Raw genomic sequence first — 26,018 nt, forward strand, 5'->3', positions numbered from 1 at the left:
CTGTATATAGTATGGTATTAACTGACCCTGTATATAGTATGGTATTAACTGACCCTGTATATAGTATGGTATTAACTGACCCTGTATATAGTATGGTATTAACTGACCCTGTATATAGTATGGTATTAACTGACCCTGTATATAGTATGGTATTAACCTGACCCTGTATATAGTATGGTATTAACTGTATATAGTATGGTATTAACCTGACCCTGTATATAGTATGGTATTAACCTGACCCTGTATATAGTATGGTATTAACTGTATATAGTATGGTATTAACTGTATATAGTATGGTATTAACTGTATATAGTATGGTATTAACTGACCCTGTATATAGTATGGTATTAACCCTGTATATAGTATGGTATTAACTGTATATAGTATGGTATTAACCTGACCCTGTATATAGTATGGTATTAACTGACCCTGTATATAGTATGGTATTAACTGACCCTGTATATAGTATGGTATTAACTGACCCTGTATATAGTATGGTATTAACCTGTATATAGTATGGTATTAACTGTATATAGTATGGTATTAACCTGACCCTGTATATAGTATGGTATTAACCTGACCCTGTATATAGTATGGTATTAACTGTATATAGTATGGTATTAACTGACCCTGTATATAGTATGGTATTAACTGTATATAGTATGGTATTAACCTGACCCTGTATATAGTATGGTATTAACTGACCCTGTATATAGTATGGTATTAACCTGACCCTGTATATAGTATGGTATTAACTGTATATAGTATGGTATTAACCTGACCCTGTATATAGTATGGTATTAACTGTATATAGTATGGTATTAACTGTATATAGTATGGTATTAACTGACCCTGTATATAGTATGGTATTAACTGACCCTGTATATAGTATGGTATTAACCTGACCCTGTATATAGTATGGTATTAACTGTATATAGTATGGTATTAACTGACCCTGTATATAGTATGGTATTAACTGACCCTGTATATAGTATGGTATTAACCTGACCCTGTATATAGTATGGTATTAACTGTATATAGTATGGTATTAACCTGACCCTGTATATAGTATGGTATTAACTGACCCTGTATATAGTATGGTATTAACCTGACCCTGTATATAGTATGGTATTAACTGTATATAGTATGGTATTAACCTGACCCTGTATATAGTATGGTATTAACTGTATATAGTATGGTATTAACTGTATATAGTATGGTATTAACTGACCCTGTATATAGTATGGTATTAACTGTATATAGTATGGTATTAACTGACCCTGTATATAGTATGGTATTAACTGTATATAGTATGGTATTAACTGTATATAGTATGGTATTAACTGTATATAGTATGGTATTAACCTGACCCTGTATATAGTATGGTATTAACTGTATATAGTATGGTATTAACTGTATATAGTATGGTATTAACTGTATATAGTATGGTATTAACTGTATATAGTATGGTATTAACTGTATATAGTATGGTATTAACCTGACCCTGTATATAGTATGGTATTAACTGTATATAGTATGGTATTAACTGTATATAGTATGGTATTAACTGTATATAGTATGGTATTAACTGTATATAGTATGGTATTAACTGACCCTGTACATACAGTACCAGTCAAAGGTTTTAGAACACCTACTCATTAAAGGGTTTTTCTTTATTTTTACTATTTTCTACATTGCAGAATAATAGTGAAGACATCAACATGATGAAATAACACATATGGAATCATGTAGTAACCAAAAAAATAAAAAAACTGTTAATTAAACTAAAAAATATTTGAGAATCTTCAAAGTAGCCTCCCTCATTTTGTGCATGTATCCTCCCAGGGAATCCTTTTTATGTTGAAAAACCGAGAAGCTCAGTTCTGGTGACTTTTATTAAAAAAAAGCCATTCTACTCCAAAATGTATGAAAATAAAAAAAATATATACTGACACACCATATCATCGCATCTCTAGAAATTAGCCCAATAAACATATTGGTAACCTATTCGACCATGCATATAACCTATCCATAGTCTATATTATCATTGTGGAGATTGTAGCTATACTATATGGAATGATTGTGTAAATTCTCACTATATTTGCTTTTAAATCATTGAAAACTATCGACGCGGACTCAACACATTTCACAGTTAGGGAGGGACTCCACATTATTGTGATGGATGAACAAAAAAAAAAAAACAGACAATTATACGCCACAGCCAGGACCCATAGAAGGGTATTTATTGAGGTAAAACCAGACTGAACGCTGAGCTCTCCATCATTATTTCACAGTAAACTGACTCTCTAGGCAGAGAGCTTGGGCTAGCCTATAATATAATTGTATAAAATATAAAAACGTCTTGACTCTTTAGACAGTCACATTCGATAGGAATATGCACAAATCACTTCATAGGGCATCTCTGTCAGAGACGACGTCTGTTTACAATTCAGAGGCACGAGGGGAAAATTCTATTCCTTAATATTTAAACTATTTCCACACTTCATCTCCCTGTTATCAGTGTGCTGATCTGCTCTCTGTATAAAAAACAAAATGGACAGATTTTTGCCAAATATAACTCTGTCATTCGTTAGGAGGAGGATATCTAGCAAGCTTAGCAACAACATTGGTCCTTTGACTTATGGTTTGACTGCCGTTATAAAGTTTGTATGATTCCACAACGACGTACTCCGAATGCGCTCTGAACATTTGCGTCGAGACAGCCTACTTTTTAAATGCACTCAACGAATTGAGGATCATGATAACGTTCGGGAATTCATAAACCTGCCTGTTTTGCAATTAACAACAATGCCATTGGCGATCAAAGATAAGACTAACTATCATTACTAATTGTAAATATCAGTTGAATTTGAACTGAAATCTTTCCATCGTGGTGCAGCCAAGCAGACGAGGCGGTGAAGCACCCCGTCTTATTCGGGGACAACCATGGCACAGTGACCACATCCTGGGTTTTAAACTCTTTAAAAAAAAAATAGGAACTTCATATTTTAGTCTTATTTCCCGGGACTCTCTGGATAAATATGAATTACTCCTGGTTTTGAAACTTGGTAAAGGTGGTAAAATATGAATCCCTAATTGATACGATTACTCGAATATAGCCTGTTGAGGACCTAATTAAAAAGTGTCAGCCAGGCTGAGAAAAGGAAAGCACAGTGAAGAGGCTGCGTACGGGTATGAAGACAGCACAGTGAAGAGGCTGCGTACGGGTATAAAGACAGCACAGTGAAGGCTGTAGCACAGTGAAGGAGGCTGTGTACGGGTATGAAGACAGCACAGTGAAGAGGCTGCGTACGGGTATGAAGACAGCACAGTGAAGGAGGCTGCGTACGGGTATGAAGACAGCACAGTGAAGGAGGCTGTGTACGGGTATGAAGACAGCACAGTGAAGAGGCTGTGTACGGGTATGAAGACAGCACAGTGAAGGAGGCTGCGTACGGGTATGAAGACAGAACAGTGAAGGAGGCTGTGTACGGGTATGAAGACAGCACAGTGAAGGAGGCTGCGTACGGGTATGAAGACAGCACAGTGAAGGAGGCTGCGTACGGGTATGAAGACAGCACAGTGAAGGAGGCTGCGTACGGGTATGAAGACAGCACAGTGAAGGAGGCTGCGTACGGGTATGAAGACAGCACAGTGAAGGAGGCTGTGTACGGGTATGAAGACAGAACAGTGAAGGAGGCTGCGTACGGGTATGAAGACAGAACAGTGAAGGAGGCTGCGTACGGGTATGAAGACAGCACAGTGAAGAGGCTGTGTACGGGTATGAAGACCGCACAGTGAAGGAGGCTGCGTACGGGTATGAAGACAGCACAGTGAAGGAGGCTGCGTACGGGTATGAAGACAGAACAGTGAAGGAGGCTGCGTACGGGTATAAAGACAGAACATTGAAGGAGGCTGCGTACGGGTATGAAGACAGCACAGTGAAGGAGGCTGCGTACGGGTATGAAGACAGCACAGTGAAGGAGGCTGCGTACGGGTATGAAGACAGCACAGTGAAGGAGGCTGCGTACGGGTATGAAGACAGCACAGTGAAGGAGGCTGTGTACGGGTATGAAGACAGAACAGTGAAGGAGGCTGCGTACGGGTATGAAGACAGAACAGTGAAGGAGGCTGCGTACGGGTATGAAGACAGCACAGTGAAGGCTGTAGCACAGTGAAGAGGCAGTGTACGGGTATGAAGACAGCACAGTGAAGGAGGCTGCGTACGGGTATGAAGACAGAACAGTGAAGGAGGCTGCGTACGGGTATAAAGACAGAACATTGAAGGAGGCTGCGTACGGGTATAAAGACAGCACAGTGAAGGAGGCTGCGTACGGGTATGAAGACAGAACAGTGAAGGAGGCTGCGTACGGGTATGAAGACAGCACAGTGAAGGAGGCTGTGAACGGGTATGAAGAAAGCACAGTGAAGGAGGCTGCGTACGGGTATGAAGACAGAACAGTGAAGGAGGCTGCGTACGGGTATGAAGACAGCACAGTGAAGGGGGCTGTGTACGGGTATGAAGACAGCACAGTGAAGGAGGCTGCGTACGGGTATGAAGACAGAACAGTGAAGGAGGCTGCGTACGGGTATGAAGACAGAACAGTGAAGGAGGCTGTGTACGGGTATGAAGACAGAACAGTGAAGGAGGCTGCGTACGGGTATGAAGACAGAACAGTGAAGGAGGCTGCGTACGGGTATGAAGACAGAACAGTGAAGGAGGCTGCGTACGGGTATAAAGACAGCACAGTGAAGGGGGCTGTGTACGGGTATGAAGACAGCACAGTGAAGGAGGCTGCGTACGGGTATGAAGACAGAACAGTGAAGGAGGCTGCGTACGGGTATGAAGACAGCACAGTGAAGAGGCTGTGTACGGGTATAAAGACAGCACAGTGAAGGAGGCTGCGTACGGGTATAAAGACAGCACAGTGAAGGAGGCTGCGTACGGGTATGAAGACAGCACAGTGAAGGAGGCTGCGTACGGGTATGAAGAAAGCACAGTGAAGGCTGTAGCACAGTGAAGGAGGCTGCGTACGGGTATGAAGACAGCACAGTGAAGGCTGTAGCACAGTGAAGGAGGCTGCGTACTAGCCTGATCCTAGATGTAAGTCCTGTCTTGCCAATGGCCTTAAGAGACAACTGATCTGGGACCAGGCAAGCTTATCACGGCACGGCGGGGGGTTCCATTACCAAGCTGTGCATGTCCCACAAGCCCCACAGAACCTAAATCAGAGGACAGTCTAACAGACAGACCGTCTAATAGACAGACCGGCCAATACAACGTCAGGTCCAGGAACAATGCTTTACCTCCACTGTGACGGAGGTAATCCGTTTAAATCATTACTACACACCACAAGTCAAGGAGGTCAGTGTGTGTGTGTCTTTGAACTTTTTCAACGAGCCATGTTCCAAGATCATACCTTAAGGCTTTGGGATTAGCTGCCTGCCTGCCTCTCTATAGAACAGTTAGCTGCCTGCCTGCCTCTCTATAGAACAGTTAGCTGCCTGCCTGCCTGCCTCTCTATAGAACAGTTAGCTGCCTGCCTGCCTCTCTATAGAACAGTTAGCTGCCTGCCTGCCTACCTCTCTATAGAACAGTTAGCTGCCTGCCTGCCTCTCTATAGAACAGTTAGCTGCCCGCCTGCCTCTCTATAGAACAGTTAGCTGCCTGCCTGCCTCTCTATAGAACAGTTAGCTGCCTGCCTGCCTACCTCTCTATAGAACAGTTAGCTGCCTGCCTGCCTCTCTATAGAACAGTTAGCTGCCTGCCTGCCTCTCTATAGAACAGTTAGCTGCCCGCCTGCCTCTCTATAGAACAGTTAGCTGCCTGCCTGCCTCTCTATAGAACAGTTAGCTGCCTGCCTGCCTCTCTATAGAACAGTTAGCTGCCCGCCTGCCTCTCTATAGAACAGTTAGCTGCCTGCCTGCCTCTCTATAGAACAGTTAGCTGCCCGCCTGCCTCTCTATAGAACAGTTAGCTGCCTGCCTGCCTCTCTATAGAACAGTTAGCTACCTGCCTGCCTCTCTATAGAACAGTTAGCTGCCTGCCTGCCTGCCTCTCTATAGAACAGTTAGCTGCCTGCCTGCCTGCCTCTCTATAGAACAGTTAGCTACCTGCCTGCCTCTCTATAGAACAGTTAGCTGCCTGCCTGCCTACCTCTCTATAGAACAGTTAGCTGCCTGCCTGCCTCTCTATAGAACAGTTAGCTGCCTGCCTGCCTGCCTCTCTATAGAACAGTTAGCTACCTGCCTGCCTCTCTATAGAACAGTTAGCTGCCTGCCTGCCTACCTCTCTATAGAACAGTTAGCTGCCTGCCTGCCTGCCTCTCTATAGAACAGTTAGCTGCCTGCCTGCCTGCCTCTCTATAGAACAGTTAGCTGCCTGCCTGCCTGCCTCTCTATAGAACAGTTAGCTGCCTGCCTACCTCTCTATAGAACAGTTAGCTGCCTGCCTGCCTACCTCTCTATAGAACAGTTAGCTGCCTGCCTGCCTGCCTCTCTATAGAACAGTTAGCTGCCTGCCTGCCTGCCTCTCTATAGAACAGTTAGCTGCCTGCCTGCCTGCCTCTCTATAGAACAGTTAGCTGCCTGCCTACCTCTCTATAGAACAGTTAGCTGCCTGCCTGCCTGCCTCTCTATAGAACAGTTAGCTGCCTGCCTGCCTACCTCTCTATAGAACAGTTAGCTGCCTGCCTGCCTCTCTATAGAACAGTTAGCTGCCTGCCTGCCTCTCTATAGAACAGTTAGCTGCCTGCCTGCCTGCCTCTCTATAGAACAGTTAGCTGCCTGCCTGCCTCTCTATAGAACAGTTAGCTGCCTGCCTGCCTCTCTATAGAACAGTTAGTTGCCTGCCTGCCTACCTCTCTATAGAACAGTTAGCTGCCTGCCTGCCTGCCTCTCTATAGAACAGTTAGCTGCCTGCCTGCCTCTCTATAGAACAGTTAGTTGCCTGCCTACCTGCCTCTCTATAGAACAGTTAGCTGCCTGCCTGCCTACCTCTCTATAGAACAGTTAGCTGCCTGCCTGCCTCTCTATAGAACAGTTAGCTGCCTGCCTGCCTCTCTATAGAACAGTTAGCTGCCTGCCTGCCTACCTCTCTATAGAACAGTTAGCTGCCTGCCTGCCTGCCTCTCTATAGAACAGTTAGCTGCCTGCCTGCCTGCCTCTCTATAGAACAGTTAGCTGCCTGCCTGCCTGCCTCTCTATAGAACAGTTAGCTGCCTGCCTGCCTGCCTCTCTATAGAACAGTTAGCTGCCTGCCTGCCTACCTCTCTATAGAACAGTTAGCTGCCTGCCTGCCTCTCTATAGAACAGTTAGCTGCCTGCCTGCCTGCCTCTCTATAGAACAGTTAGCTGCCTGCCTGCCTCTCTATAGAACAGTTAGCTGCCTGCCTGCCTGCCTCTCTATAGAACAGCTAGCTGCCTGCCTGCCTGCCTCTCTATAGAACAGTTAGCTGCCTGCCTGCCTCTCTATAGAACAGTTAGCTGCCTGCCTACCTCTCTATAGAACAGTTAGCTGCCTGCCTACCTCTCTATAGAACAGTTAGCTGCCTGCCTGCACCTCTCTATAGAACAGTTAGCTGCCTGCCTGCCTACCTCTCTATAGAACAGTTAGCTGCCTGCCTGCCTACCTCTCTATAGAACAGTTAGCTGCCTGCCTGCCAGCCTCTCTATAGAACAGTTAGCTGCCTGCCTGCCTCTCTATAGAACAGTTAGCTGCCTGCCTGCCTCTCTATAGAACAGTTAGCTGCCTGCCTGCCTCTCTATAGAACAGTTAGCTGCCTGCCTACCTCTCTATAGAACAGTTAGCTGCCTGCCTGCCTGCCTCTCTATAGAACAGTTAGCTGCCTGCCTGCCTGCCTCTCTATAGAACAGTTAGCTGCCTGCCTACCTCTCTATAGAACAGTTAGCTGCCTGCCTGCCTCTCTATAGAACAGTTAGCTACCTGCCTGCCTCTCTATAGAACAGTTAGCTGCCTGCCTGCCTGCCTCTCTATAGAACAGTTAGCTGCCTGCCTGCCTGCCTCTCTATAGAACAGTTAGCTACCTGCCTGCCTCTCTATAGAACAGTTAGCTGCCTGCCTGCCTACCTCTCTATAGAACAGTTAGCTGCCTGCCTGCCTCTCTATAGAACAGTTAGCTGCCTGCCTGCCTACCTCTCTATAGAACAGTTAGCTGCCTGCCTACCTCTCTATAGAACACTTAGCTGCCTGCCTGCCTGCCTCTCTATAGAACAGTTAGCTGCCTGCCTGCCTCTCTATAGAACAGTTAGCTGCCTGCCTGCCTCTCTATAGAACAGTTAGCTGCCTGCCTGCCTCTCTATAGAACAGTTAGCTGCCTGCCTGCCTGCCTCTCTATAGAACAGTTAGCTGCCTGCCTGCCTGCCTCTCTATAGAACAGTTAGCTGCCTGCCTGCCTACCTCTCTATAGAACAGTTAGCTGCCTGCCTGCCTACCTCTCTATAGAACAGTTAGCTGCCTGCCTGCCTGCCTCTCTATAGAACAGTTAGCTGCCTGCCTGCCTGCCTCTCTATAGAACAGTTAGCTGCCTGCCTACCTCTCTATAGAACAGTTAGCTGCCTGCCTACCTACCTCTCTATAGAACAGTTAGCTGCCTGCCTGCCTACCTCTCTATAGAACAGTTAGCTGCCTGCCTGCCTGCCTCTCTATAGAACAGTTAGCTGCCTGCCTGCCTACCTCTCTATAGAACAGTTAGCTGCCTGCCTACCTCTCTATAGAACAGTTAGCTGCCTGCCTGCCTCTCTATAGAACAGTTAGCTGCCTGCCTGCCTGCCTCTCTATAGAACAGTTAGCTGCCTGCCTGCCTCTCTATAGAACAGTTAGCTGCCTGCCTGCCTCTCTATAGAACAGTTAGCTGCCTGCCTGCCTGCCTCTCTATAGAACAGTTAGCTGCCTGCCTGCCTGCCTCTCTATAGAACAGTTAGCTGCCTGCCTGCCTCTCTATAGAACAGTTAGCTGCCTGCCTGCCTACCTCTCTATAGAACAGTTAGCTGCCTGCCTGCCTACCTCTCTATAGAACAGTTAGCTGCCTGCCTGCCTGCCTCTCTATAGAACAGTTAGCTGCCTGCCTGCCTGCCTCTCTATAGAACAGTTAGCTGCCTGCCTGCCACTCTATAGAACAGTTAGCTGCCTGCCTGCCTACCTCTCTATAGAACAGTTAGCTGCCTGCCTGCCTGCCTCTCTATAGAACAGTTAGCTGCCTGCCTGCCTACCTCTCTATAGAACAGTTAGCTGCCTGCCTGCCTCTCTATAGAACAGTTAGCTGCCTGCCTGCCTGCCTACCTCTCTATAGAACAGTTAGCTGCCTGCCTCTCTATAGAACAGTTAGCTGCCTGCCTGCCTGCCTCTCTATAGAACAGTTAGCTGCCTGCCTGCCTCTCTATAGAACAGTTAGCTGCCTGCCTGCCTCTCTATAGAACAGTTAGCTGCCTGCCTGCCTACCTCTCTATAGAACAGTTAGCTGCCTGCCTGCCTACCTCTCTATAGAACAGTTAGCTGCCTGCCTGCCTGCCTCTCTATAGAACAGTTAGCTGCCTGCCTGCCTCTCTATAGAACAGTTAGCTGCCTGCCTGCCTCTCTATAGAACAGTTAGCTGCCTGCCTGCCTACCTCTCTATAGAACAGTTAGCTGCCTGCCTGCCTGCCTCTCTATAGAACAGTTAGCTGCCTGCCTACCTCTCTATAGAACAGTTAGCTGCCTGCCTGCCTCTCTATAGAACAGTTAGCTACCTGCCTGCCTCTCTATAGAACAGTTAGCTGCCTGCCTGCCTGCCTCTCTATAGAACAGTTAGCTGCCTGCCTGCCTGCCTCTCTATAGAACAGTTAGCTACCTGCCTGCCTCTCTATAGAACAGTTAGCTGCCTGCCTGCCTACCTCTCTATAGAACAGTTAGCTGCCTGCCTGCCTCTCTATAGAACAGTTAGCTGCCTGCCTGCCTACCTCTCTATAGAACAGTTAGCTGCCTGCCTACCTCTCTATAGAACACTTAGCTGCCTGCCTGCCTGCCTCTCTATAGAACAGTTAGCTGCCTGCCTGCCTCTCTATAGAACAGTTAGCTGCCTGCCTGCCTCTCTATAGAACAGTTAGCTGCCTGCCTGCCTCTCTATAGAACAGTTAGCTGCCTGCCTGCCTCTCTATAGAACAGTTAGCTGCCTGCCTGCCTGCCTGCCTCTCTATAGAACAGTTAGCTGCCTGCCTGCCTACCTCTCTATAGAACAGTTAGCTGCCTGCCTGCCTGCCTCTCTATAGAACAGTTAGCTGCCTGCCTGCCTGCCTCTCTATAGAACAGTTAGCTGCCTGCCTACCACTCTATAGAACAGTTAGCTGCCTGCCTGCCTGCCTGCCTGCCTCTCTATAGAACAGTTAGCTGCCTGCCTGCCTGCCTCTCTATAGAACAGTTAGCTGCCTGCCTGCCTACCTCTCTATAGAACAGTTAGCTGCCTGCCTGCCTGCCTCTCTATAGAACAGTTAGCTGCCTGCCTGCCTGCCTCTCTATAGAACAGTTAGCTGCCTGCCTGCCACTCTATAGAACAGTTAGCTGCCTGCCTGCCTACCTCTCTATAGAACAGTTAGCTGCCTGCCTGCCTGCCTCTCTATAGAACAGTTAGCTGCCTGCCTGCCTACCTCTCTATAGAACAGTTAGCTGCCTGCCTGCCTCTCTATAGAACAGTTAGCTGCCTGCCTGCCTGCCTACCTCTCTATAGAACAGTTAGCTGCCTGCCTCTCTATAGAACAGTTAGCTGCCTGCCTGCCTGCCTCTCTATAGAACAGTTAGCTGCCTGCCTGCCTCTCTATAGAACAGTTAGCTGCCTGCCTGCCTCTCTATAGAACAGTTAGCTGCCTGCCTGCCTACCTCTCTATAGAACAGTTAGCTGCCTGCCTGCCTACCTCTCTATAGAACAGTTAGCTGCCTGCCTGCCTGCCTCTCTATAGAACAGTTAGCTGCCTGCCTGCCTCTCTATAGAACAGGTAACTGGCCAGCGTGTCTGTAATAACCTCATAACAGCACATGTTCTGGGACTCTTGTGGCAGTCTAACCTACATTGTGGGCTGCTTTCCGATCACCACTTTGGCACGATCTCTAAGATATTACACATAAATAACCAGAGTCCTATGGCATAGAGGACCATGTCCCAAATGGCACCCTATTCCCTATATAGTGCACTACTTTATACTAGAGTCCTATGGCATCCTATTTCCTATATATATATATATATATATATATATATATATATATATATATATATATATATATATAATACACTACTTTATACCAGAGTCCTATGGGAATAGGGTGCCATTTGGGACACACTTTCCCAGAGCTCGATCAGGTCAGACGACATCATGTCATGAATCACTATTTCTGTTGTGTAATGCAGCCTCACACATGAAACCAGAAAGATCCTTTCGACACCACCCATAGTAGGGAGTGGTCACGGTGGGGGGGGGGGGGGAACTAGGATAACCCAGAGCCATATACAAATGTGGGCCGTGGCTGCGGATTCAACTCTAAAGTTCACGGGACCAAAAAGATTGTGAGCTTCCTGAAGCTTCTGCACCGTGTTTATTCTCTCCTTTACACGGTCTCTGCTCTACTCCTAGAGAACAGTCTCCTTTACACAGTCTCTGCTCTACTCCTAGAGAACAGTCTCCTTTACACGGTCTCTGCTCTACTCCTAGAGAAGAGTCTCCTTTACACGGTCTCTGCTCTACTCCTAGAGAACAGTCTCCTTTACACAGTCTCTGCTCTACTCCTAGAGAACAGTCTCCTTTACACGGTCTCTGCTCTACTCCTAGAGAACAGTCTCCTTTACACGGTCTCTGCTCTACTCCTAGAGAACAGTCTCCTTTACACCGTCTCTGCTCTACTCCTAGAGAAGAGTCTCCTTTACACAGTCTCTGCTCTACTCCTAGAGAACAGTCTCCTTTACACAGTCTCTGCTCTACTCCTAGAGAAGAGTCTCCTTTACACAGTCTCTGCTCTACTCCTAGAGAACAGTCTCCTTTACACAGTCTCTGCTCTACTCCTAGAGAACAGTCTTCTTTACACCGTCTCTGCTCTACTCCTAGAGAACAGACTCCTTTACACGGTCTCTGCTCTACTCCTAGAGAACAGTCTCCTTTACACCGTCTCTGCTCTACTCCTAGAGAAGAGTCTCCTTTACACAGTCTCTGCTCTACTCCTAGAGAACAGTCTCCTTTACACAGTCTCTGCTCTACTCCTAGAGAAGAGTCTCCTTTACACAGTCTCTGCTCTACTCCTAGAGAACAGTCTCCTTTACACCGTCTCTGCTCTACTCCTAGAGAACAGTCTCCTTTACACCGTCTCTGCTCTACTCCTAGAGAACAGTCTCCTTTACACCGTCTCTGCTCTACTCCTAGAGAACAGTCTCCTTTACACGGTCTCTGCTCTACTCCTAGAGAACAGTCTCCTTTACACCGTCTCTGCTCTACTCCTAGAGAAGAGTCTCCTTTACACAGTCTCTGCTCTACTCCTAGAGAACAGTCTCCTTTACACAGTCTCTGCTCTACTCCTAGAGAACAGTCTCTGCTCTACTCCTAGAGAACAGTCTCTGCTCTACTCCTAGAGAACAGTCTCTGCTCTACTCCTAGAGAACAGTCTCTGCTCTACTCCTAGAGAACAGTCTCTGCTCTACTCCTAGAGAACAGTCTCTGCTCTACTCCTAGAGAACAGTCTCTGCTCTACTCCTAGAGAACAGTCTCTGCTCTACTCCTAGAGAACAGTCTCTGCTCTACTCCTAGAGAACAGTCTCCTTTACACCGTCTCTGCTCTACTCCTAGAGAACAGTCTCCTTTACACGGTCTCTGCTCTACTCCTAGAGAACAGTCTCCTTTACACAGTCTCTGCTCTACTCCTAGAGAACAGTCTCTGCTCTACTCCTAGAGAACGGTCTCTGCTCTACTCCTAGAGAACAGTCTCCTTTACACGGTCTCTGCTCTACTCCTAGAGAACAGTCTCTGCTCTACTCCTAGAGAACAGTCTCTGCTCTACTCCTAGAGAACAGTCTCTGCTCTACTCCTAGAGAACAGTCTCTGCTCTACTCCTAGAGAACAGTCTCTGCTCTACTCCTAGAGAACAGTCTCTGCTCTACTCCTAGAGAACAGTCTCTGCTCTACTCCTAGAGAACAGTCTCTGCTCTACTCCTAGAGAACAGTCTCTGCTCTACTCCTAGAGAACAGTCTCTGCTCTACTCCTAGAGAACAGTCTCTGCTCTACTCCTAGAGAACAGTCTCTGCTCTACTCCTAGAGAACAGTCTCTGCTCTACTCCTAGAGAACAGTCTCTGCTCTACTCCTAGAGAACAGTCTCTGCTCTACTCCTAGAGAACAGTCTCTGCTCTACTCCTAGAGAACAGTCTCCTTTACACGGTCTCTGCTCTACTCCTAGAGAACAGTCTCCTTTACACGGTCTCTGCTCTACTCCTAGAGAACAGTCTCCTTTACACGGTCTCTGCTCTACTCCTAGAGAACAGTCTCTGCTCTACTCCTAGAGAACAGTCTCCTTTACACAGTCTCTGCTCTACTCCTAGAGAACAGTCTCCTTTACACAGTCTCTGCTCTACTCCTAGAGAACAGTCTCCTTTACACAGTCTCTGCTCTACTCCTAGAGAACAGTCTCTGCTCTACTCCTAGAGAACAGTCTCTGCTCTACTCCTAGAGAACAGTCTCCTTTACACCGTCTCTGCTCTACTCCTAGAGAACAGTCTCCTTTACACAGTCTCTGCTCTACTCCTAGAGAAGAGTCTCCTTTACACAGTCTCTGCTCCTCTCCTAGAGAACAGTCTCCTTTACACAGTCTCTGCTCTACTCCTAGAGAACAGTCTCCTTTACACCGTCTCTGCTCTACTCCTAGAGAAGAGTCTCCTTTACACAGTCTCTGCTCCTCTCCTAGAGAACAGTCTCCTTTACACAGTCTCTGCTCTACTCCTAGAGAACAGTCTCCTTTACACAGTCTCTACAAGAACACAACGATCACAGTATTCTACATAACAGAATATATCTCATAACTTACTGTAAGTAAAAAAATAAATTAAAAAAACACCGCATTAAACCGTGAATTATAAATCTTCACGTTTTTACTGGTGAAACATCCATGCAGCATCATTCTGTTTAGTAACCATTTGATCTCAATTTCATTTAGGATATGCATTTACATGTTATGTTATGGCTCCCGATTGGTGCCGCGGTCTAAGGGGGCGTCACTACAGTCCCTGGTTCGAATCCGAGGCTGCATCACATCCGGCCGTGACGGACGGCCCAGCGTTGTCCGTGGTAAAAGCCGTCATCGTAAATAAGAACTCTTAACTGACTTGCTTAGTTAAATAAAGTTTTAAATAAAAAGTAAATATGCCGTGTTGAAGTAGCCTAAAGTGTTCCCGTGTGGCTCTGTTGATAGAGCATGGTGTTTGCAACGCCAGGGTTGTGGGTTCGATTCCCACGGGGGACCAGTACGAAAAGGAAAAAAAATAATAATGTATGAAATGTATGCATTCACTACTGTAAGTCACTCTGGATAAGAGCGTCTGCTAAATGTTAAGTGTTGTTTTGAATGATGTACAGTGAATACATTTTTAGTGTAGAGGGTGTGTATTTATTCCGAGTGGCGCTCGCTGTTGAGTGAGTCGTACATGCGCAGAAGCTTCGGGAAGCTCTGGATCTTGCGGCCCGGCGGGAATAAAGATCCCGAAAACGTTAGATCTGTACAATGTAATGTAGATCCTGATTGTATCCCAAATGGCACCCTATTCCCTATAGTCCACTACTAGTGATCAGGACCCAGAGGGTGAGTAGTGCATTATAATACTTTGGTAGGTGCTGCTATTTGTACTATTTCACATGTACAAGTGTGTATTATACATATGTGACTCAATGTTTTTTATTTTTACATTGGATAAAAGTAGAGATTCAGAGCTACAAAATGGTATAAAATACACAACAGTTGAGAAACAATAGGAGAGTAATTCTGCTTTGAAAGATGGAAACTCACTTTTGAGAAATTGGAAAAGTATATATATATATTATATATATATTTTTTTTTGTGCATATCCCAAATCCCGAGACATGTTCGGAGAGAGAGGTCACGGCCAGGGTGGGGTCATTATCAATCTGGACCGCAGGCCCAAGGGAGCTGTTGTTTTAAATAGTTACCATGTAACGTCATGCTTTTCAATGGCCTGTCTATTTAATTGCTACACAGAGACGCCTCACCATACCAACTGTGTAACAGACAACACCATGAAGTAAACATATGATTATAACATCACAACGTTGTTGACAATGCTTATTTACAATGCAGGCATACCATGTAGCCTAGCTATTATATAACTCTAAGAATACCATAGTCAAGTCGTATTTTAAAAAAAACATTTAATTCATTTAAGTTAATAAAATGTGGTCCATTGTAGCTCAGTTGGTATAGCTTGTAACACCAGGGTAGTGGGTTCGATTCCCGCACATATATTTTTTTTAAAACTTTATTTAACTAGGCAAGTCAATTAAGAACAAATTGTTATTTATAATGACAGTCTACAGGGGAACAGTGGGGTTAAACTGCTTTGTTCAGGGGCTGAACGACAGATTTATACCTTGTCAGATCAGAGGATTTGACCCAGCAACCAACGCAATAAACACTAGGCTACTTTCCGCCCTATGACTAAGTTGCTTTGGTTAAAAGCGTCTGCTAAATGGAATATAATAATAATAATAATGTTATTAACTACATCCTAGACAAATTGCTCCTTATTTTATTAGATATTGTAAATGATTAAGAGCAAACTTTGCCCAGATCCTAAGTCTGACTATAGTATTGTATCTGTCATATTGACAGCGTGATCTGCTTTCTCATTGGAAAGACACTTACTCCTAAGCTTTTGGGTCCAAGACACGAAAACAGCGTCCTATATTATATCTGGGGGGGTTAAAAGTATAATAACATTTGGTTTACATTGTGTCAGCTAAAGTGCTGATCTTTATTTTGTTGGCCATGTTTCTACAACACTTGTGTATATGGGGTCACTAGCTACAGCACTGAGTCAGCTGGTTTGACATGTTAGCCAGTAGCTCGATAGCATGTTAGCTAGCAAATCATTATTCGTTTTAACTAAATAAGTCATTACTCGCTAAAAAAAACTTTTTTTTAGAGGGTTTTACAGTAGTAATTCAATAAGTGCCGATTTGGTAAGGTAACATTCACATAGTTATCCCGCTAGCGAGTTAACATGAACATGATCTACCTAGCTAACTAAGCTAATTAGCGAGGAAGGAGATTAGCTAGCTACAACTCCCTAGCCCCAATTTCAGCACGAAAGAGATTTAAAAAATATATGTTTTCTTAGTTTAAAGTTTCTCACCTTGTCACTAAGGCTGTCAGGATCCCCTCCTCCTCCTCCTCTTCCTCTCTTTCTTAGCTCCGTCATGTTTTCCTTATTTCACTCACGACACATAAAACGAGTCTGAAGACGACTGACGACGAGCTTCCAATTGAAGTCAACTCTCGTAATCCGGTTATGAAGATCTTCGGTTACCGATTCTGCTGCACATGTGCTGTTATTTTTTTCGACAGAACATTCACAACAACAGTACGCACCCTCCCGTCTACTACTCTCAACCGAATGCGTTCTTGCATTTGTTTATCACCACCGTTCCCGTTCGCCATCTCAGGTGTCTGAACCTATGGTGAAGCTAGACACTGAGGACTAAAACCCACAATAGTGGAATTTGCTGTTCGCCTTCAAAATAAATGTCCCCCGTTCCTCCCTCCACCATTTGAAAGTGATGTAAAAGGAAACTAATAGTGGAATCATGCCATATTTCGACTAGATAATACCAAATAAGGCTGGAATGTTTTTATATAAATGAAACAAAAGACAATAGTTAGTTAATTTGACAAAAAAAAAAGTATAACTCCGTTTAAATCGCACTTTGGATGTATAGATTTCAGAATTGCATTGGGGGCATACTTGCATGCACTGGATAGCCTTACCAATATAGAGTTTATACAAATACTAGAGTCATAGCTAGTGTTATGGCTTTTCAACCTCTGCCATATCGTGGATTCAGAGCTATCAATCTATTAGAACTCAAAGGGTTTTCTTTAATGGAAGCTTCTCTAATGTCAAACATGTTATGTGTGGTGTACCGCAGGGCAGCTCTCTAGGCCCTCTACTCTTTTCTATTTTTTACCAATGACCTGCTATGGGCATTAAACAAAGCATGTGTGTCCATGTATGCTGGTGATTCAACCATATACCCATCAGCAACCACAGCTAATGAAGTCACTGAAACCCTTAACAAAGAGTTGCAGTCTATTTTGGAATGGGTGGCCAGTAATAAACTGGTTCTGAACATCTGTAAAACTAAGAGCATTGGATTTGGTACAAATATTTCCCTAAGTTCTAGACCTCAGCTGAATCTGATAATGAATGGTGTGGCTGTTGAACAAGTTGAGGAGACTAAATTACTTGGCGTTACCTTAGATTGTAAACTGTCATGGTCAAAACAGATAGATTCAATGGTTGTAAAAATGGGGAGAGGTCTAGCCGTAATAAAGAGATGCTCTGCTCTTTTGACACCACACTCCAAAAAGCAAGTTCTGCAGGCTCTAGTTTAGTCTAATCTTGATTATTGTCCAGTCGTGTGGTCCAGTGCTGCAAGGATAGACCTAGTTAAGCTGCAGCTGGCCCAGAACAGAGCGGCACGTTTTGCTCTTCACTGTAATCAGAGGGCTGATATAAATACTATGCATGCCAGTCTCTCTTGGCTAAGAGTTGAGGAGAGACTGACTACATCACTTCTTTTTTGTAAGAAACCTAAATGTATTGAAAATCCCAAATTGTTTGCATAGTCAACTTACACACAGCTCTGACACACACACTTATCCCACCAGATTTGCCACCAGGGGTCTTTTCACAGTCCCCAAATCCAGAACAAATTCAAGAAAGCGTACAGTATTATATAGAGCCCTTATTGCATGGAACTTCCTTCCATCTCATATTGCTGAAATAAACAGCAAACCTGTTTCAAAAAACAGATAAAGCAACACCTCACGCCACAACGCCTCTCCCCTATTGGACCTAGATAGTTTGTGTGTATACATTGATATGTAGGCTACGTGTGCCTTTTTAAAAATGTATGTAATTCTGTCCTTGAGCTGTTCTTGTCTATTGATGTTCTGTAATATGTCATTCTGTATTATGTTTCATGTTTTGTGTGGAACCCCAGGAAGAGTAGCTGCTGCTTTTGCAACAGCTAATGGGGATCCTAATAAAATACCGAAAATACCAAAACCCTCAGAGGAAGTAATCAGACATGTGGGGAGAGGGGCATTCCTTACCAAACCACATGTCCTTTGTTTTGGAGGTGTTCAGAACAAGGGTAAGGGCAGAGAAAGCTTGTTGGACACTAAGAAAGCTTTGTTGTAGAGCGTTTAACACAACATCCGGGAAGGGGCCAGCTGAGTATAAGACTATCATCTGCATGTAAATGGATGACAGAGCCTCCTACTGCCTGAGATATGTTGTTGATGTAAATTGAGAAGAGCGTGGGGCCTAGGATCGAGACTTGGGGTACTCCCTTGGTGACAGGAAGTGGCTGAGACAGCAGATGTTCTGACTTTATACACTGCACTCTTTGAGAATGGAATGGTCTACCGTATCAAAAGCTTTGGCAAAGTCAATAAAAATAGCAGCACAACATTGCTTAGAATCAAGGGCAATTGTGACATCATTGAGGACCTTTAAGGTTGCAGTGACACATCCATAACCTGAGCGGAAACCAGATTGCAAACCAGAGAAAATACTATAGACATCAAGAAATCCAGTAAGTTGATTATTGACAAGTTTCTCCAAACGCTTTTGATAAGCAGGACAAAATAGAAATAGAGTTAGGATCACCTATATCTCTCCCTTTAAATAAAAGCAGAAACGTAGCTGTCATCCTAAGCAATGGGAACCTCCCCAGAGAGAAACGGATTAAAAACGGCCAGAGAAAGGCTTGGCGATGATAGAGGCAGCAACTTTAAAGAAGAAAGGGTCTGAACCATCTCACACAGATGGGTTTTTTTGGGTGTCAAGTTTAAGGAGCTTCTTTAGCATCTCGGACTCAGTGACAGCCTGCAGGAAAAATTTTTGTAGAAAAGGAAAACCAAAGTAAAAACCAAATTATAAAATGGAGTTAAAAGCTTGTGTTGAAAAACAAAGGGGTTTGTTTCTTATCACACTCAAAGAGGCACTAAACCACAGACAAGCACTTCCAACATCTCTCATGCCAAATGGAGCACTGGGACAGAAGCTGTTAAATATCACCTGTACAGGTGTAACACATACTGACTAATGAGGTGACAAGCCAGTACAGGTGTAACACATACTGACTAATGAGATGACACGCCAGCACAGGTGTAACACATACTGACTAATGAGGTGACAAGCCAGTACAGGTGTAACATACTGACTAATGAGGTGACAAGCCAGTACAGGTGTAACACATACTGACTAATGAGATGACAAGCCAGTATAGGTGTAACATACTGACTAATGAGGTGACAAGCCAGTACAGGTGTAACACATACTGACTAATGAGGTGACAAGCCAGTACAGGTGTAACACATACTGACTAATGAGATGACAAGCCAGTACAGGTGTAACACACTGACTAATGAGGTGACAAGCCAGTACAGGTGTAACACATACTGACTAATGAGGTGACAAGCCAGTACAGGTGTAACACATACTGACTAATGAGGTGACAAGCCAGTACAGGTGTAACACATACTGACTAATGAGGTGACAAGCCAGTACAGGTGTAACACATACTGACTAATGAGATGACAAGCCAGTACAGGTGTAACACATACTGACTAATGAGATGACAAGCCAGTACAGGTGTAACACATACTGACTAATGAGATGACAAGCCAGTACAGGTGTAACACATACTGACTAATGAGGTGACAAGCCAGTACAGGTGTAACACATACTGACTAATGAGATGACAAGCCAGTACAGGTGTAACACATACTGACTAATGAGATGACAAGCCAGTACAGGTGTAACATATTGACTAATGAGATGACAAGCCAGTACAGGTGTAACATACTGACTAATGAGGTGACAAGCCAGTACAGGTGTAACATACTGACTAATGAGATGACAAGCCAGTACAGGTGTAACATACTGACTAATGAGGTGACAAGCCAGTACAGGTGTAACATACTGACTAATGAGATGACAAGCCAGTACAGGTGTAACACATACTGACTAATGAGATGACAAGCCAGTACAGGTGTAACATACTGACTAATGAGATGACAAGCCAGTACAAGTGTAACACATACTGACTAATGAGATGACAAGCCAGTACAGGTGTAACATACTGACTAATAAAATGACAAGCCAGTACAGGTGTAACACATACTGACTAATGAGATGACAAGCCAGTACAGGTGTAACACATACTGACTAATGAGATGACAAGCCAGTACAGGTGTAACACATACTGACTAATGAGATGACAAGCCAGTACAGGTGTAACATACTGACTAATGAGATGACAAGCCAGTACAGGTGTAACACATACTGACTAATGAGGTGACAAGCCAGTACAGGTGTAACATACTGACTAATGAGATGACAAGCCAGTACAGGTGTAACACATACTGACTAATGAGATGACAAGCCAGTACAGGTGTAACATACTGACTAATGAGATGACAAGCCAGTACAGGTGTAACACATACTGACTAATGAGATGACAAGCCAGTACAGGTGTAACATACTGACTAATGAGATGACAAGCCAGTACAGGTGTAACACATACTGACACCAATCACTGTTCTCAATGTGATTGGTGTCAGTATGTTCTCAAAATATAAATATTAAACCAATGCCTTTAACAAGAGTTCACAAATATTAGCATTGGAGCTTTTATTGCGGGACTCTTAAACCACTGAAATTAGACACAAAATGGATAGTTTTGCCTGTACAGTGCAATATTTGCTTCTGTATAAAAGGGGAAAGGGGGGATACCTAGTCAGTTGTACAACGGAATGCGTTCAACTGAAGTGTGTCTTCCGCATTTAACCCTCTGAATCAGAGAGGTGCAGGGGGCTGCTAGTGTCCAGGCGTACCGATTTCAGCTGCTTGACCGCAGTAAAAGTCCTGCAACACTTCCTATGACCTTGTTTTTTTGTTCAAACTCATGTTTTGTATTCTAGGGACTCTAGTGAGTAGAACTGGACTAGGGACTCTAGTGAGTAGACTGGACTAGGGACTCTAGTGAGTAGACTGGACTAGGGACTCTAGTGAGTAGGCTGGACTAGGGACTCTAGTGAGTAGACTGGACTAGGGACTAGAGTGAGTAGACTGGACTAGGGACTCTAGTGAGTAGACTGGACTAGGGACTCTAGTGAGTAGGCTGGACTAGGGACTCTAGTGAGTAGACTGGACTAGGGACTCTAGTGAGTAGACTGGACTAGGGACTCTAGTGAGTAGAACTGGACTAGGGACTCTAGTGATTAGACTGGACTAGGGACTCTAGTGATTAGACTGGACTAGGGACTCTAGTGATTAGACTGGACTAGGGACTCTAGTGATTAGACTGGACTAGGGACTCTAGTGATTAGACTGGACTAGGGACTCTAGTGAGTAGACTGGACTAGAGACTCTAGTGAGTAGACTGGACTAGGGACTCTAGTGAGTAGACTGGACTAGAGACTCTAGTGAGTAGAACTGGACTAGGGACTCTAGTGATTAGACTGGACTAGGGACTCTAGTGAGTAGACTGGACTAGGGACTCTAGTGAGTAGACTGGACTAGAGACTCTAGTGAGTAGACTGGACTAGGGACTCTAGTGAGTAGACTGGACTAGGGACTCTAGTGAGTAGACTGGACTAGAGACTCTAGTGAGTAGACTGGACTAGGGACTCTAGTGAGTAGAACTGGACTAGGGACTCTAGTGAGTAGACTGGACTAGGGACTCTAGTGAGTAGACTGGACTAGGGACTCTAGTGAGTAGAACTGGACTAGGGACTCTAGTGAGTAGAACTGGACTAGGGACTCTAGTGAGTAGAACTGGACTAGGGACTCTAGTGAGTAGGCTGGACTAGGGACTCTAGTGAGTAGGCTGGACTAGGGACTCTAGTGAGTAGAACTGGACTAGGGACTCTAGTGAGTAGGCTGGACTAGGGACTCTAGTGAGTAGACTGGACTAGGAACTCTAGTGAGTAGACTGGACTAGAGACTCTAGTGAGTAGGCTGGACTAGGGACTCTAGTGAGTAGACTGGACTAGGGACTCTAGTGAGTAGACTGGACTAGGGACTCTAGTGAGTAGACTGTACTAGGGACTCTAGTGAGTAGGCTGGACTAGGGACTCTAGTGAGTAGATTGGACCAGGGACTCTAGTGAGTAGACTGGACTAGGGACTCTAGTGAGTAGGCTGGACCAGGGACTCTAGTGAATAGGCTGGACTAGGGACTCTAGTGAGTAGGCTGGACTAGGGACTCTAGTGAGTAGACTGGACCAGGGACTCTAGTGAGTAGACTGGACTAGGGACTCTAGTGAATAGAACTGGACTAGGGACTCTAGTGAGTAGACTGGACTAGGGACTCTAGTGAGTAGAACTGGACTAGGGACTCTAGTGAGTAGACTGTACTAGGGACTCTAGTGAATAGAGACTAGGGGCTCTAGTGAGTAGGCTGGACTAGGGACTCTAGTGAGTAGACTGGACTAGGGACTCTAGTGAGTAGACTGGACTAGGGACTCTAGTGAGTAGAACTGGACTAGGGACTCTACTGAGTAGACTGGACTAGGGACTCTAGTGAGTAGACTGGACTAGGGACTCTAGTGAGTAGAACTGGACTAGGGACTCTAGTGAGTAGAACTGGACTAGGGACTCTAGTGAGTAGGCTGGACTAGGGACTCTAGTGAGTAGGCTGGACTAGGGACTCTAGTGAGTAGAACTGGACTAGGGACTCTAGTGAGTAGGCTGGACTAGGGACTCTAGTGAGTAGACTGGACTAGGAACTCTAGTGAGTAGACTGGACTAGGGACTCTAGTGAGTAGGCCGGACTAGGGACTCTAGTGAGTAGACTGGACTAGGGACTCTAGTGAGTAGACTGGACTAGGGACTCTAGTGAGTAGACTGTACTAGGGACTCTAGTGAGTAGGCTGGACTAGGGACTCTAGTGAGTAGATTGGACCAGGGACTCTAGTGAGTAGACTGGACTAGGGACTCTAGTGAGTAGGCTGGACCAGGGACTCTAGTGAATAGGCTGGACTAGGGACTCTAGTGAGTAGGCTGGACTAGGGACTCTAGTGAGTAGACTGGACCAGGGACTCTAGTGAGTAGACTGGACTAGGGACTCTAGTGAATAGAACTGGACTAGGGACTCTAGTGAGTAGACTGGACTAGGGACTCTAGTGAGTAGAACTGGACTAGGGACTCTAGTGAGTAGACTGTACTAGGGACTCTAGTGAATAGAACTGGACTAGGGACTCTAGTGAGTAGACTGGACTAGGGACTCTAGTGAATAGAACTGGACTAGGGACTCTAGTGAGTAGACTGGACTAGGGACTCTAGTGAGTAGAACTGGACTAGGGACTCTAGTGAGTAGACTGTACTAGGGACTCTAGTGAGTAGGCTGGACTAGGGACTCTAGTGAGTAGACTGGACCAGGGACTCTAGTGAGTAGACTGGACCAGGGACTCTAGTGAGTAGGCTGGACTAGGGACTCTAGTGAGTAGGCTGGACTAGGGACTCTAGTGAGTAGGCTGGACTAGGGACTCTAGTGAGTAGACTGGACCAGGGACTCTAGTGAGTAGAACTGGACCAGGGACTCTAGTGAGTAGAACTGGACCAGGGACTCTAGTGAGTAGACTGGACTAGGGACTCTAGTGAGTAGGCTGGACTAGGGACTCTAGTGAGTAGGCTGGACTAGGGACTCTAGTGAGTAGAACTGGACTAGGGACTCTAGTGAGTAGGCTGGACTAGGGACTCTAGTGAGTAGGCTGGACTAGGGACTCTAGTGAGTAGGCTGGACTAGGGACTCTAGTGAGTAGGCTGGACTAGGGGCTCTAGTGAGTAGACTGGACTAGGGACTCTAGTGAGTAGACTGGACTAGGGACTCTAGTGAATAGAACTGGACTAGGGACTCTAGTGAGTAGACTGGACTAGGGACTCTAGTGAGTAGGCTGGACTAGGGACTCTAGTGAGTAGGCTGGACTAGGGACTCTAGTGAGTAGGCTGGACTAGGGACTCTAGTGAGTAGAACTGGACTAGGGACTCTAGTGAGTAGACTGGACTAGGGACTCTAGTGAGTAGAACTGGACTAGGGACTCTAGTGAGTAGACTGGACTAGGGACTCTAGTGAGTAGGCTGGACTAGGGACTCTAGTGAGTAGGCTGGACTAGGGGCTCTGGTGAGTAGGCTGGACTAGGGGCTGTAGTGAGTAGACTGGACTAGGGACTCTAGTGAGTAGACTGGACTAGGGACTCTAGTGAATAGAACTGGACTAGGGACTCTAGTGAGTAGACTGGACTAGGGACTCTAGTGAGTAGGCTGGACTAGGGACTCTAGTGAGTAGAACTGGACTAGGGACTCTAGTGAGTAGACTGGACTAGGGACTCTAGTGAGTAGACTGGACTAGGGACTGTAGTGAGTAGGCTGGACTAGGGACTCTAGTGAGTAGACTGGACTAGGGACTCTAGTGAGAAGACTGGACTAGGGACTCTAGTGAGTAGAACTGGACTAGGGACTCTAGTGAGTAGGCTGGACTAGGGACTCTAGTGAGTAGGCTGGACTAGGGACTCTAGTGAGTAGGCTGGACTAGGGGCTCTAGTGAGTAGGCTGGACTAGGGGCTGTAGTGAGTAGACTGGACTAGGGACTCTAGTGAGTAGACTGGACTAGGGACTCTAGTGAATAGAACTGGACTAGGGACTCTAGTGAGTAGACTGGACTAGGGACTCTAGTGAGTAGGCTGGACTAGGGACTCTAGTGAGTAGGCTGGACTAGGGACTCTAGTGAGTAGGCTGGACTAGGGACTCTAGTGATTAGACTGGACTAGGGACTCTAGTGAGTAGACTGGACTAGGGACTCTAGTGAGTAGACTGGACTAGAGACTCTAGTGAGTAGACTGGACTAGGGACTCTAGTGAGTAGACTGGACTAGGGACTCTAGTGAGTAGACTGGACTAGAGACTCTAGTGAGTAGACTGGACTAGGGACTCTAGTGAGTAGAACTGGACTAGGGACTCTAGTGAGTAGACTGGACTAGGGACTCTAGTGAGTAGACTGGACTAGGGACTCTAGTGAGTAGAACTGGACTAGGGACTCTAGTGAGTAGAACTGGACTAGGGACTCTAGTGAGTAGAACTGGACTAGGGACTCTAGTGAGTAGGCTGGACTAGGGACTCTAGTGAGTAGGCTGGACTAGGGACTCTAGTGAGTAGAACTGGACTAGGGACTCTAGTGAGTAGGCTGGACTAGGGACTCTAGTGAGTAGACTGGACTAGGAACTCTAGTGAGTAGACTGGACTAGGGACTCTAGTGAGTAGGCTGGACTAGGGACTCTAGTGAGTAGACTGGACTAGGGACTCTAGTGAGTAGACTGGACTAGGGACTCTAGTGAGTAGACTGTACTAGGGACTCTAGTGAGTAGGCTGGACTAGGGACTCTAGTGAGTAGATTGGACCAGGGACTCTAGTGAGTAGACTGGACTAGGGACTCTAGTGAGTAGGCTGGACCAGGGACTCTAGTGAATAGGCTGGACTAGGGACTCTAGTGAGTAGGCTGGACTAGGGACTCTAGTGAGTAGACTGGACCAGGGACTCTAGTGAGTAGACTGGACTAGGGACTCTAGTGAATAGAACTGGACTAGGGACTCTAGTGAGTAGAACTGGACTAGGGACTCTAGTGAGTAGACTGTACTAGGGACTCTAGTGAATAGAACTGGACTAGGGACTCTAGTGAGTAGACTGGACTAGGGACTC

General features: G+C 45.6%; 1 protein-coding gene across 3 annotated transcripts in view; it reads right to left on the reverse strand.

Moving 5' to 3' along the window:
- Positions 1–16,742, reverse strand: part of LOC106585948 (phosphatidate cytidylyltransferase 1) — a 70,845-nt gene extending 54,103 nt beyond the window's left edge. For 2 of the 3 annotated variants that reach the window (XM_045707068.2, XM_082968736.1), the window contains exon 1: positions 16,388–16,742. In XM_045707068.2, coding sequence (XP_045563024.1) covers positions 16,388–16,453 — 66 coding nt within the window. In that variant the 5' untranslated portion in view covers positions 16,454–16,742. The remainder of the gene's footprint in view (positions 1–16,387) is intronic. The other variant, XM_045707067.2, reaches the window with a different exon arrangement.
- Positions 16,743–26,018: the final 9,276 nt, after the last annotated feature.

Source organism: Salmo salar, chromosome 24, assembly GCF_965601325.2.
Source record: "Salmo salar chromosome 24, fSalSal1, whole genome shotgun sequence".
NCBI lineage: Eukaryota > Metazoa > Chordata > Actinopteri > Salmoniformes > Salmonidae > Salmo > Salmo salar.